The sequence below is a fragment of the Plectropomus leopardus genome, chromosome 2 (genome assembly GCF_008729295.1).
Source record: "Plectropomus leopardus isolate mb chromosome 2, YSFRI_Pleo_2.0, whole genome shotgun sequence".
Taxonomy (NCBI): Eukaryota; Metazoa; Chordata; class Actinopteri; order Perciformes; family Serranidae; genus Plectropomus; species Plectropomus leopardus.
The window spans coordinates 26,639,364-26,652,430 of record NC_056464.1 but is presented as its reverse complement, the minus strand read 5'-3'; the positions used below and the strand labels follow the sequence as shown (position 1 = coordinate 26,652,430).

Genomic DNA, 13,067 nt, shown 5'->3' with positions numbered 1-13,067 from the left:
CTCAGCTACAGAGACTCAATGACAGCTGCTCCAGGCCCCAAAAAACGCCTAGAACTGCAGTTACAGTAATTGCTCTGGCCAGCACTAAATGAGGTTCACTTAAGTGCAATTATCCCCCTCTGATCTCTCACATAAAGAGACTTCTTTAACATGGAGAAGTGGGCTCACACAATGTGACTGCAAACAAGATTCAAATTGGAATCAGGGAGGCATTTCCAGCAGATGAATGGCTTCATAGCTCATCTGCATTCTAGTGATGCACGGCGTTGCTAATGAAGACTGCCAGTCCCTTCTCACCAACGCGGCTTCCATGAGAGCAAAACTTCACACTGGATATATAACCAGAGTACAGGGTGGAATTTCTAACAAAACTGTCCAGTCATTTGGCCTGAGCCGCATTAGAGGACGACCTAGCCTCCACGCAGAGTAAACAGCTGTTAAAAAGAAAAGGAAGATCCTGGTGTTTTCGCTAAATCCAAGGTGAAAACTGCACTGAAGGACAAGATGATGAGCAATGAAGTGAAAAGGAAGAAGCTGAAATAACTTTCAAAGCAGAGGAATTGAAACAAGCCAACTTTGGATTGCGACCAAAAATAAGTCATCATAATAAAATTTAAAAAATAAAAAGAGGCCTTTGACCAACAGCATCACGACTACACCATGCCAAAAAAATATATCAGACGTCCTCATGAATAAATTGCCATCTGCCAATCGCATAACACAATAGGTTTCCAGCCTGAGGGGTAAGATGTGGCGGTCTAATAGGGGTTGCTACAGAGAGTACCTGTTGGGTGCAGTCCAACAACACAGGGTGGTGGGGAGGGGGGCTGTGATGGGCATTCATGTTGCCACAGGCTCAACTACCACCAGGAGTCTGATAACTGCATCTCACGGATGGCCATTTGAATAATCACTTCAACAAGGGGAGAAATTAAAAAGCCTCTCAGTGAGACGGGGCTAGGCACAAGGCCACATACTGAATTCCAAATGAGGAGCTGGTATTTGAAAAAAGTAGAAACCTGGTCTAAATTCACTCTCTTATAGTGGCTTGCTGACCCTTGACATCTATCCAAATTAGCCCCATATCATGTCACTATTCTATTAAATTACACTTTGAAAATGAAAACATATTTTTTCTTCAGAGATGATAGAAGAATGTGCAACCTGCACCACACACACACACGCACACACACACGCACACACACGCACACACACACAAAACACAGGAAGACCTTGGAGGAGAACTGTAGGTGTTGTGTATTTTAAACCATTAGGCAATAGACTTTTCAAAGACCACTGCAGGCTAAAACTGCCATTAAAGAGAAGCAGTATCACATCCTCCTATTCACACTTTTAAATGGTTACTCTGAGACTAAACAGATGTGTAATCTTCTCTATTCTTTCTTCACAACCATTCATCAAAACCTTGAGGTTGTTTTTAAGAAAGGGATCCATAAAAAGTTACTAACTCTGCTCAGTTTGATTTGATGTAAAATAGCAAATAACAACTATACTAAAAAGGCTTATAAATCACTGAAAACATGCATAAAGAGGAGCCTTAAAAGTCTCAGCCTGCACAACATCTCCCATCATGAACAAAACTAAATGCTTAGGCTATAAACTTACAGAATTTGATGGATAATAGAGTAGACCTTTAAGGAACAACTACCACAACGTTTGCCATGATTCATATTTCTGCACGCAAAAAAGCATGCATCGGCTGCTCTCTAGGTCTATTCTTTCACAGCCAGCAAGCAAACAACTGCAAGATGCCACTTCCGCCGTCTATGCCAATCATTCCACTGTTGTATTTCACATAGTTTCAATTGAAATGAATTATTCTTTGTAAAAACATTCTTTTCTAAAAAGCTGAATTACCTGATTTGCTTCAAGGATTATAGTATTTCTTAAAAGACAGTTGCCGATTTACATAAAGTGCACATGGAGCCTCTCAGAGAGCAGCTTACAGCAGCAGGGCAATTCACAAAATAAGATAGAGTGACACATCTTAATTTTTAGATAACGTGATATATGGGGCTTATCTGGCTCTGCTTACCTGGATGGAGTAACATCAAAACTCAAACACCATGTGTCTTTCTACAGCTGCATGCACAGATAGCCTCGATCCAGACAGCTTGCTGTAGGCCTGCTATTTAAAGGATGGGTGATTAAGAAGCAAACCAGGTCTGACCTTTGATTGCGGGTGCTGACTAACGCTATGGGCATTTTGTTAGTTGAAGCAGAAGGTCTGGCAGGGCTGGGATATTCGGGGGAATTTATAATGTTTTGTTTTAGTCATAAATTCAACCTTTTTCACGCTGGCTTTATGACAAAATAAACTTGCGAGCATGGGAGTTAAAGATGAGCAGCTAACATTTTGCACCTCATTGCACCTCCATCGTTAAAATAACAACGTGACTTCATTGATAAAACTTGCACAAGTTGACAGCGGGGCAAATTAAGAGTTCAGTCATCCATCCTCTAATAAAGGCCGTCAGGATAAAGCAAGGGCACCGTTTTGTATACAGCTGCACGCAAATGCCACAGCTGTTTAGTTTAAAGTCGTAGCATTAACTAATCAGTGTCTGCCCCGTGCGATCACACACACCAACCGGTGAAACATCAAAGCATGCCCTGAGAAATGTCTTGCACACAGGTCCAAATATTTAACTGCAACACCGTCTGTGCCATCTCAGGGCAATCCACAAGGGTATGCCACCACCAGAGGTAAAGACACAGTCCCGAGATCAAATTCAGTTGCTTAAAATTCACCTGAAACATGCTTTGCACTTGTTGATTGTCCGGCCACATGACAAACCCGCGCCTCGTCATAAAGATCGACTAGTTTTTCATGCGAGGATCATTATTTTTCTGAAGGAATTTACCAGCCGCCTGCGAAACACACGATTGACAGACGAGAAAACACACTGCAACAGCTGTGAGTCAAATACCATCAGAGCATGCAGGAAAGCCAAATGACACTGGGTTTCTACACACACACACACACACACACACATACACACACGCACAGTTCATGCAGGACACACAACGTCTCACATACCAAACAGCTAGCTAACGATAGCTGTTGGAGGGCTGGGATAGGTCATTATATCCACCTAATGCGAGGAAAACGCACACACACACCTAGTCCTGGCCCATGAGAGAGCCCCGACAGCGCTCAGCTAAAGTTAGCTGGCTACCAAAACTGGCTAGCTAGCTGTCAAAGTTGCCCTGTCAGTTGTCACCGGTTGCACGGCGGTGCTAGCAGGCTAACGCGAGAGCTGTCAACTTAGAGAGTTACAGCAACACGGCCGGGGTGTACTAACACTGACCGCAGGGAAACACTGACTGGCTCTCTGAGGGAAAAAGGTGTCCCCGCACCCACAGCGAGCGGAAAGCTGTGTGCCAAGGCCTGTTCACCGGGCTCAATCCCCAGAACTTCAGTGCAGCTCACTTCCCCGTTAAAGTCGTCCATTTCGTGGGCCTTAGTTCAACTTCCATGCCCGTGTAGCTCACTTACTCTGGGTGAAAGCTGCTGTGACGGTGGCTCTCTGTAATCCTGACGGTAGTTTCAGAGTAACTGCCCCCTCCCCTTTCTTCCACCTCCTCTTCTTCAGCTAGCGGGGGCTCCCCAGGAGTGTCCCGTGCTCTTGACGTTATCGTCCCTGTGCAAAGAAGCACCGTGGCCGTAGCTTCGCCGGTGTGCCCGCGGTGCCGTGGCGTCCCTCCTCAGCTTCTCTCCACCTTCTCCAGTTCGCCTTTCTCTCGGTGGCCGAGCCAACATCCGGGACTCTCCCCCGTTTGGGTTAAGTGCCCGGAACTACTTTCACATACGACGACGCACATGAAGGTTTCTCTCGCGCGCTCCTTCTCACCACCCCTGCCGCCACAGAAACTAGCGCGCGGTCAAACGCACAAGCCCGCAGTGGAAACAGCAGCGCGTGCGCCCACACACACACGCGCTTGCCTGACAAGCAATTGATCAGCAAATCAGCTTTATTTAGGGAGCACTGTAATCGACTGTAATTTATAATTATAATATAATCATACAATTAGTTAGATATACCCAAATAAATAAGGGACTGTTCTTCATTCATAGAGCACCCAAGTCATGAGTCCTAAAACCCAGTCAGTCGGATCTCCAGACATTTTAGCAAGAACATTTTATAATGTCTTTTAGTTGAGTGTTGTAACTTTATGTAACATTGATATCTGTGTCTTTTTAACTGTAACTGTATGTTGGTATTCTATGTCATCTTGATGTAAATATTTATCTTTTTGTATTTTTGTTGGAGACTAGCAAAATCTATTATCTCTATATGTGAAACATTAGTTACTACAGTTTGTTTGTAACAGGCTGAAGTTGTAATATGTTAATTCACATTGCCCCTATCAAATACACTATATATATAAATAGATATTCCACTCAAAGAACCTAATTCGTTGTTATTATTTTTAAAAAATCCAAATTTCTCCAAGAATGAACAGTAGCCTATATAGGAAATTTATTCACTATCTTAGCTACATTTTATACTCATAAGCATTTTTATAAAGAGACTGCCCTCACAATACTTTCAAAAACAGTGATGTATCTTAAAACAACATATAACTTAACATAATTGTAATCAACAAACCAAAACCATTAATTTATTCAAATCATATAGCTTTATTATATAACTAATTAGGTAAACCCTTGCGTGTGTTCATACTTATGGCTATTTTATTATTTTACATTATTTTTCTCTGTCTGGTTTGTACCCACTTGTGTAACTATTTTTATTTGTAATTTTTTGATAGACCAGTGTATTTGGTTACAAAACTGTTAATTATAAAAAAAAAATTAAAAAAAAAAAAAGGAAATCCGTTGGCATTTCAGCATTTCTGGTTCTCTTTTCTCAAAGTCATTGTTTTTTTGAATGGGTTTCTGGTTAGAAGCTTTAAATAAGGTCTGTGGTTAACACAAACTTAAAACACACATTTTGCTCTATGACATAAAATTTGTCAGTAAATACCCCACTTGCAAACTTTTAAGCTTTTATGTGTCTTAAAAAATAAGGTTGCTAACAAGTGGCTAAATGAGACTACAGAACGTCATCACCCCAAATACGGCTTTACAGCCTCAATACGGTGGTGACGTGACTGCAGTGTAGTTCATTTTAGCTTAGCATTAGCTTTTTACCTCATTTAGGCTTCAAGAATCATTAAAGTGGTGTTCATTTGTGAAGTTTATCTTACTGAACAAAACGTTGAAGTATCATAAACGTTTGTTTACCACAGAGCTTATTTTCTGTATTAATCCAAAATCTAATGGCGGAATCTCATAGGCTTTTTAACAAGGGAACCAGGGTGACGTTAGCTTCTGGGTTGGCCTGCAGAAAAACCTCATCCCTGTGGTGCTTTATTAGAGGAGGGAGGTGGCTGGGGTTTCACTTCATTTGTTTTTAATAGGTTTTTTTTGCTTTTTGGTTTTGGTTGACCTTCCCTGAAGCTAGAAAATGCTTAAGTTTTAAGTACTGTTATAAAGTATTGCCACTTTTTTTACATTACACCGCTGAGTATTTCAACCAGACACCAGCTCTAATAAAGAATATCAGAAATGCATGCTTCATGTTAACATTATCAGCCTGACACTGAATAATTATGAGTTTTAACCGTATTTTTAACCATCCTTCAATTCAAGATTTGGGACTGTTCAAGAAAAAGAAAAAGTTTTTCATCTACTGTCATAGTCCATTTTAAATATGGTTTACATGTTATGGCATAATTCTCAAAATTCTGACCACTTACTTTTTTATTATTAGCATTTACCTATACATTTATTTTCAGTATTTAGTTACATTTAATATTAAAAATTACTTTTGATACTTTAAATATCAGATATTTTAAGATTTTTACTCAAGTAACATTCTAATCGGTGACTTTAACTTCTACCAGCCATTTTCTGGTAAGATATCTGTACTTTTACTCAAATATGGCTTTCAGGTACTTTATCCACCATTGATTCAGAAAATGTATGAACCTCCCTCCACCATAAATAAGTTATATTTTATAAAACTTATTCCTTTGTGTTCTTAAGTTAAAAGTTGAAGACAAACTCATGGAATTGAAAAAAGTATTGGTTTTTCACTCTTGTAATGTATGCTGGTTCTGATGAAATATCACTATTTTAAACTCAGATTTGGGTATGTTTGGGTTTTTTTTCTGTCCAATGTTTTTTGCACGTTGTGTCCAATGACCATCAGAAATTCGAAATCCAATTATAATTCATGTTTTTACAGTTTCTGGCAATGATAAATGATGTAATTTTGGTGTTTGTTTTTAAAGAAAACATGCTTTCCAAACCCGTCTTTAAAATAATGTAAAATCATGCCAAAAAAAAGAAAAAAAGAAATTAAGAAACAACGCACAGAAGACAGGGCGACAGAATACATGCAGAAAATAGGGTTGTCCACTTTGGCAGCTCTGTCTGATAAGTAACCCCTGATAAAAGGTTTACATGTTGTAATAAATGGTTTTAGGCTATTAAAGATTGATAAATCATTTACATTTTTTCAGTGTCATGCCAAGAAAAACTTTGGGTTCTCCAGGTTGTGAAAAATCTCACTAAGTGGTGTATGCTTTCTGTTTATTAATATAATAATAATATACCATAATAATGTTATTAGGCTACATGATGGTAATCTATTAATACATACTTAAGGGCCCATCTGATTGGTTAAAAAGCTACAAAGATTACCTGATCATTTTAGGGGGATTTTTTTTATATATAACCTAGCAACCTAAAAGTTGTTCTTATTAATGGATGATAACTAACCTATCAGTTAATGATTTAGACTATTAACAACTAGTTAACCGATTAGTGATAACTTACAATTTATTAATGATAGTCGTGCCAAATATGAAAGTTGTGCTAATAAGGCAATAAGTAATAAAGAAGCTGATGAAAAACATAAGAGATTGTAGTCCACGATTAAACTAACCTATACACCTTTTAGGAGTGTATTTTTTAGTTAAACAGAATAATGTAATTAGTAGAAAAGGTTGAACATAGAAAGCTTATATAGGTCCCCCTAACAAGTATTGCAGTGGGGGCCGATTTTTATTTTATATAAAAGCCTGTATTTTGTATAAGCATTCAACTCCTCTGGAGACAGTATATATATGCTACCACACACAAGAATATTGCACAGTTTTAGTTGCAGACTACTACTGAAAAATAACCTATAATTTATTAATTCACTTTCTGTGTATTAGTGTGTCCCAGAGTTCCTACATCATGGTCTAAATGTTGTTTAAATTCTAGTGGTGAAACACTGAACTCAGTCATTAATTCATTTTTCATTTAAATATAGTGAATAAAGAAAATGTCTAACTATCCGTTGTACAGCATAAACTGCACTCGAGTTTATTTAATACAGCTAATGAAAAATACCAAAGACATGACCTCAGTGTCCTCAGTGGTATCTACAGCCCTGATCCTCAGTAATCTAGAAAGCTTCCATTGACCTGATCATATTTTTATTTTTTATAAAAGAAAAGAAAAATCACATGATTTCATGTGGTACATTTGAGTTATCATATCATTTTTTTATCATTAATATGGTATGGTATATTATTATGATATGGAAAAAATAAAGTTACTATAAGGGATGGTTCACTTGCCCAAACTAATTGTTTTATGAGTTCTTATGACAAAGTTATGAAACATGTTATTGTTGAGGCCTTGAAAGATTACTTTATGGTTTGACTAACTATAGTTTCTTTCAGTCTACACCCAGAACTACAGCTTCTGTGTGTAGGCCAAAAATATAGAAAACACGTAATCGAGTGGAAAACAATGGGCCTGTAAAGTTCCATTTTAAAACCCACACAGTCATTGCCATTTTATGTTTTTTAAATTATTTTACAAGTTAATTATAAACTACATAGTCTTTTTATTTTTTCTATGGGCCTAGTATCTCTGTATTTCAATTTAAAATATTTTATAATCCAATGGTGGATTGTATTGGGCTATACTAACCTTTGGCCATATTTAAATTTTACGTAGCCTATCTTTTTCATTTTTAAACAAAGTGCCTCTTGAGCACAAAAGTCCAAATGGAGTTTTATAAAACTGGAACTAACGCTTTTATTTTCTATTTAACTGATGATGTCTCAGGGGGAAAAAACGGCCATTTAGTTTTTATAAACATGAAATTAACCTACACAGCACTAACTGTGCGGAAATGTGACGGATTAATCAACACTTGCATCAAGCAAAGCAGATATGCAGAAAAAATGTGATCGTCTCTCGCAGGACAACAGCGCCTCTTGTGGGTTAATCAGAGAGACTGCAGTTAATAAATAAAATCTGAGGTAAAATGATCAATCATTTTGAATTGGCTTAAAACCTTTAGCCTTCAGTAATCACGAGCCCGGCTTCTGCGCAAGGTGTCGCTTTAGACTGAAGCACAGAGGTTTCATGGAGGTAGGCCTATCACTAACGCTGATTATCTGAGACATTAGAGGAAAAAAGGTTGATAAACTCAGTCAGAAAGTTAGTCTAAGCCACATAACTTCCGAAAAAATCCCTCTGTGCCGGGTTTTCCAACCAGCCTTTACATTCTCTCCAAAATAATTTTACATTTAACAAACCAACATCTATTCTTTCAGGTTAAATTATATATATATATATTTAAATTCCTTACAGTCTCTGCAGATGGAGATGTTATAGCTGAATTGATGTCGCAATAGAATAATGATTTATGATCATCTAAAAACAAACAAAAAAAAATAGGTGAAGAGCAAAATGGCAAATTTGTAGTAGCTATCTAAATGTATAACAACCTGGTAGGCCCACACATTATTTTGTTTGCAAAACATTTTGACGACCGACTAAGTATAGCTAATGATTATAATATTATCTAACCTAAACAAGTGTGTGAGTTTACAATAACAGAAATATTCTCAATTAGTTATTTCCAGAAGTGTTGTTAAACCTGGGCATCTGAGGCTTTAGCCCCAAATGTTTTATAAATAGGCCCGCATCTAAATATATAGGCTATATAATTTTTTTCAAATATAAGAGACCAAATAATAAGTCATTGCGTTCATACTTAAATATAAATATATGCACTGAACTGTTTTCCAAGTCTAGCAGACACATTTTTAATGATAGCATTTTGAGAAGTGTTCTAAAGTTCATACTAATTACTAACTACTTTTTTCCCTCATTACAATTAATAAAACAAAGGTAATTAAGGTGCCAGAGTGTCTACAAAAGTATCAAAATAGAGCTTGTTCACCAAAGAGGGGAAAAACAAGAAAGAAAAGAAATGCCAGGGAAGGGTCCCCCTAGACCCCCTGCTGAGGTCGTGGCAAAGCCCCCAGTGTCCTCAAATCTTAAAAACGCCCCCTGGTTGTTTCTTATTTTGCATGGAGTTTTGGGAAAATAGAAAACACACTCAACAGGAAAAACTATATCAAATACATTTCAAAGTTATTAACACATGTGGTGCATTTCGTTTTTCTAACTGCAAATTCAGATATGAACTTTGATACATATGAGATTTTAAATAAATAGGTCCTAATATAATAGTCTCCCTTTAAAAAGTATATAGTTAAAAAACTCACCAGAAACGAGCATTGTGAACATCATGCACCCAGATCCAGCCAGCCTTTTGAGGAAATGACAACTTCTTAAAACTATTCATAGATAGAAAATAGTCAAAGGAGACCACAAAGACGATCTGATGAGTTCCGACTATTTCAGATCATTATCAAACATTAAAAGGTGTTTTGTTGCCATGACACTTGAATCAGGGGGACAGTCCAGCCCAAAAGATCCCCTTTACGAAAAAATTCCCCCTGTGCCCTCTGGGAGTCTGTGTGCGCCACTGGTGATGCTAAAGTTCATAAAGCCTACCACCTCATATGAAAGTGAGAAAAGTAAATGACGCACTACATGATTTCACCTTACTCAGAAATACCATGAGCTGAGGTGGTTGCAGTACCGCTTATGACCACAGGGGGCGCTGGCGGGTTTCCTCTGTCTTTATAAAGACCAAAGAATTCATCTCACTGCCTTCAGGAAGTGCACAAGTTGTTTCGAAGCAGACTGAGAACAACATCAACATCTAAAGTAGGAGATTTAACTGTGTTATCTGTAAGTATTGTGACAAAACGTTGTTTTTGTTTCATTCACGGTGTTGTCACAGTGGCAAATTATTTGTCTAATAGCAGATGACGTAACGTGCTGTACCGTGTATGTAAAGACTCACCAGCTCTTCTTCATATCACTGAACATTTGCAGATAAATTCACTTAACTTATTTTGTCCTTGACATAATTAACTAAAGAGTCTTGGTTTCCTGTAGTTAATCGGTATTTTATTTTATTACGCAAAATGTTAAGGTCAAGGTTCAAATGTTGAGTTCAGTTAATATATGGTTCGTGCATATGCTGCTGTAAAGTTTGGGCTCTTATAAAGAGTCGCCTGCTATAATACAACGTTACTGTTAGCTTTAATAAGATCCTGTAAAATCTAGCAAAATACTATGATTTGAAAGTCTGCGTATATACCGCTCAGTTATTGTTCAAACTATTTTAAAGGTCCAGTGTGTAGGTTTAGGGGGATGTATTTGCAGAAATGGAATATAATTTCCCCCCCAAATATAATCAACTGAAAATAATGGTTTTATATTTGTTACCTTAGAATGAGCCATCTATTAAGGGAGCGGGTCCTCCTCCACAGAGTCCACCAGTGCACACTGCAATGTTTCTACAGTAGCCCAGAACGGACAAAACATACACTAGATTCACAAACTCACAAAACTCACAAGACTCACAAAAGACTAGGGCTGCACCTGACTGAGAATAATACCAGCTGAATCAGATTTGGCTGTTCAATATAAATATTCAACAGTTGTTTTACATAACAAGTTGTAAAGTCTGAACGGGCTCTGCTGGAAGCTCAGTTTGTCAGTGGCATCCATGTAATATAGTAAACAAGCTTATGGCGCTTAAGACTAGATATCAAACAAAAGCCAGGCGCTGTGTCCTATTAACTTGCTATGGGCTGTAAATTTAGCACTTTTAAGCCGAAATTCTCTCCTATCTCCTCCTCTGTGCTGCTGTGAACACCTCCGTGTATCAAAGAGTAGCATGAAATTCAAGAGCGCTCACTCTCTCTCAAGTCTGAGGACCAAAATGTCCCTAAAGAACACTGAAAGAAAAAGACTCCTTGAATTGAAGCTATTTCAGTGGACTGAGGGCCTCCAACTGATGATTCAAATCTTCGACTTTCAAGGGGCAGCCCCACAAAGGACATGACACAACAGGTCGAACAGGCGGGCTAAACTGATGTTGATATGCAGAACTTCCCCATTAAACACAGGTCTGTGTTTGACTGTTGTCTGAATCCTCTTTCCTGCTGATGTCCTCTCTCTTTCTCCGTCATCAGGCGATGGCTGAACCCAGAATATCTTCCATTGATGGGAAGTTAGCTGAAGAATTTGCCGTTCCCTCCCATGTCGAGGAGGTCAAAGAGAAGATGGCTGCTTTCGCCAAGCATCATGCTGCGGCAGGTCGCCTGGTGGTTCTCATCACATCAGGAGGCACCAAGGTTCCCCTCGAGTCCCGCACTGTTCGCTTCCTCGATAACTTCAGCAGCGGCAGACGAGGAGCCTCCTCAGCAGAGTATTTCATAGACTCCGGCTACGCAGTCATCTTCCTTCACAGGCATCGCTCCCTCTACCCCTACACACGCATGTTCTCAACCATTAACATGCTGGATGCCCTCAGTTTTAAAGGGGGAGAGGGGGAATCTGGAAACTCTGACGTGGTGGTTAACCAGCAGGTGCTTCCCAACATCGCCAAAGCACTTAGGCAATACCAGGAAGTGAAAGAAAGCAAACTCCTTCTGCCCGTTGAGTTCAGCACTCTGTCAGAGTATCTGCATCTACTCAAAGCAGCAGCGCAGGCACTCAGCACAATAGGTAACACATTTACAGGTTGAAGTTTTTGCTATTACCAAGCATATTTTCATTACCCCTAAATGTTTTTTTTTTTGCACTCAGGGTCCAAGGCCATGTTTTATTTGGCTGCAGCTGTGTCGGACTTTTACATCCCAGCATCTGAGATGCCTGAACACAAAATCCAGTCTTCCAATGGACCTCTTCAAGTGAGTGGAAAAAAAGAGCAAATGTACAAGTAAGATTTGCAAGATGGCAATGCTCATGTGTGCATTAAGCAGGGCCCATCAGCAGAGCGGTTCTGCTGTATTTCTCTCATCTTCCTCCTCCTCAAAATGCCCAGCCCCAACTCACCGCTATAATCTTTACTTTTTTTCCCCCTTCAGCTCAGCATGAACATGGTCCCGAAGATACTGTCCCCGCTGGTGAAGGACTGGGCACCTCAGGCCTTTGTCATATCTTTTAAGCTGGAGACAGACGCAACCATCCTGCTGGACAAGGCTCGACGGGCTCTGGACACGTACAGGCACCAGGCGGTCGTGGCCAACGTGCTGGACTCTAGACGAGGTTACGTGGTGGTGGTGACCCCCGAGACTCAGGCTGAGCTGATCCTCACAGAGGAGGATGTAAAGAATGAGGTGGAGATAGAGGAGAGGATAGTGAGCAACCTGACGTCGGCACACAATAAGTTCATAACACAAGCGGTTTGACAGGATTCATCATGTTGACGCAGCTGTAAGTTGTGTCTCTGCTCTTACCTGATCCTGAGTTTCGCTTCATATTTGCCTGTTCTGCTGAAAAGATACTGTATATTCAGTATGTTCCATAACCTTGGTAATAACTGTAACTGCAAACACGTCATGCCTTCCCTTGTCCTTTACACGTGCTCTGAAAACGGGCCTTTAAGCTTATAATGGTGTGTCTATACAGGGACAATATGCAAGTTATTGAAAGTTTGTAAAATGTTTATTCACTCTGCGCAGCAATCTAAAACAGAAACATTTTCATGATTTTTCTACAACTGACTGACAGTTCAATAATTCAGTGATATGCTTTACTACACACCTATAATAAACAGTTCCAAGTACTGCTGACTGGTATTTTTTTAATCCCATGG

The 13,067-nt window shown here is 39.1% G+C and overlaps 2 protein-coding genes across 4 annotated transcripts in view; one reads left to right on the top strand and one right to left on the bottom strand.

The window, feature by feature from the left end:
* Positions 1-3,744, bottom strand: part of foxj3 (forkhead box J3) — a 95,746-nt gene extending 92,002 nt beyond the window's left edge. For 2 of the 3 annotated variants that reach the window (XM_042506792.1, XM_042506783.1), the window contains exon 1: positions 3,521-3,743. The gene's annotated coding sequence lies outside the window, so the exon portion shown is untranslated. Of the gene's footprint in view, positions 1-3,520 lie in introns of all 3 variants that reach the window. The other variant, XM_042506774.1, reaches the window with a different exon arrangement.
* A 6,297-nt stretch (positions 3,745-10,041) lies between these two features.
* Positions 10,042-13,037, top strand: ppcs (phosphopantothenoylcysteine synthetase). The gene is made up of 4 exons (XM_042508637.1): positions 10,042-10,144; positions 11,440-11,974; positions 12,056-12,159; positions 12,337-13,037. The coding sequence occupies exons 2-4, from the start codon at positions 11,443-11,445 to the stop codon at positions 12,658-12,660; spliced, it is 960 nt and encodes a 319-aa protein (XP_042364571.1). The 5' UTR covers positions 10,042-10,144; positions 11,440-11,442; the 3' UTR covers positions 12,661-13,037.
* Positions 13,038-13,067: the final 30 nt, after the last annotated feature.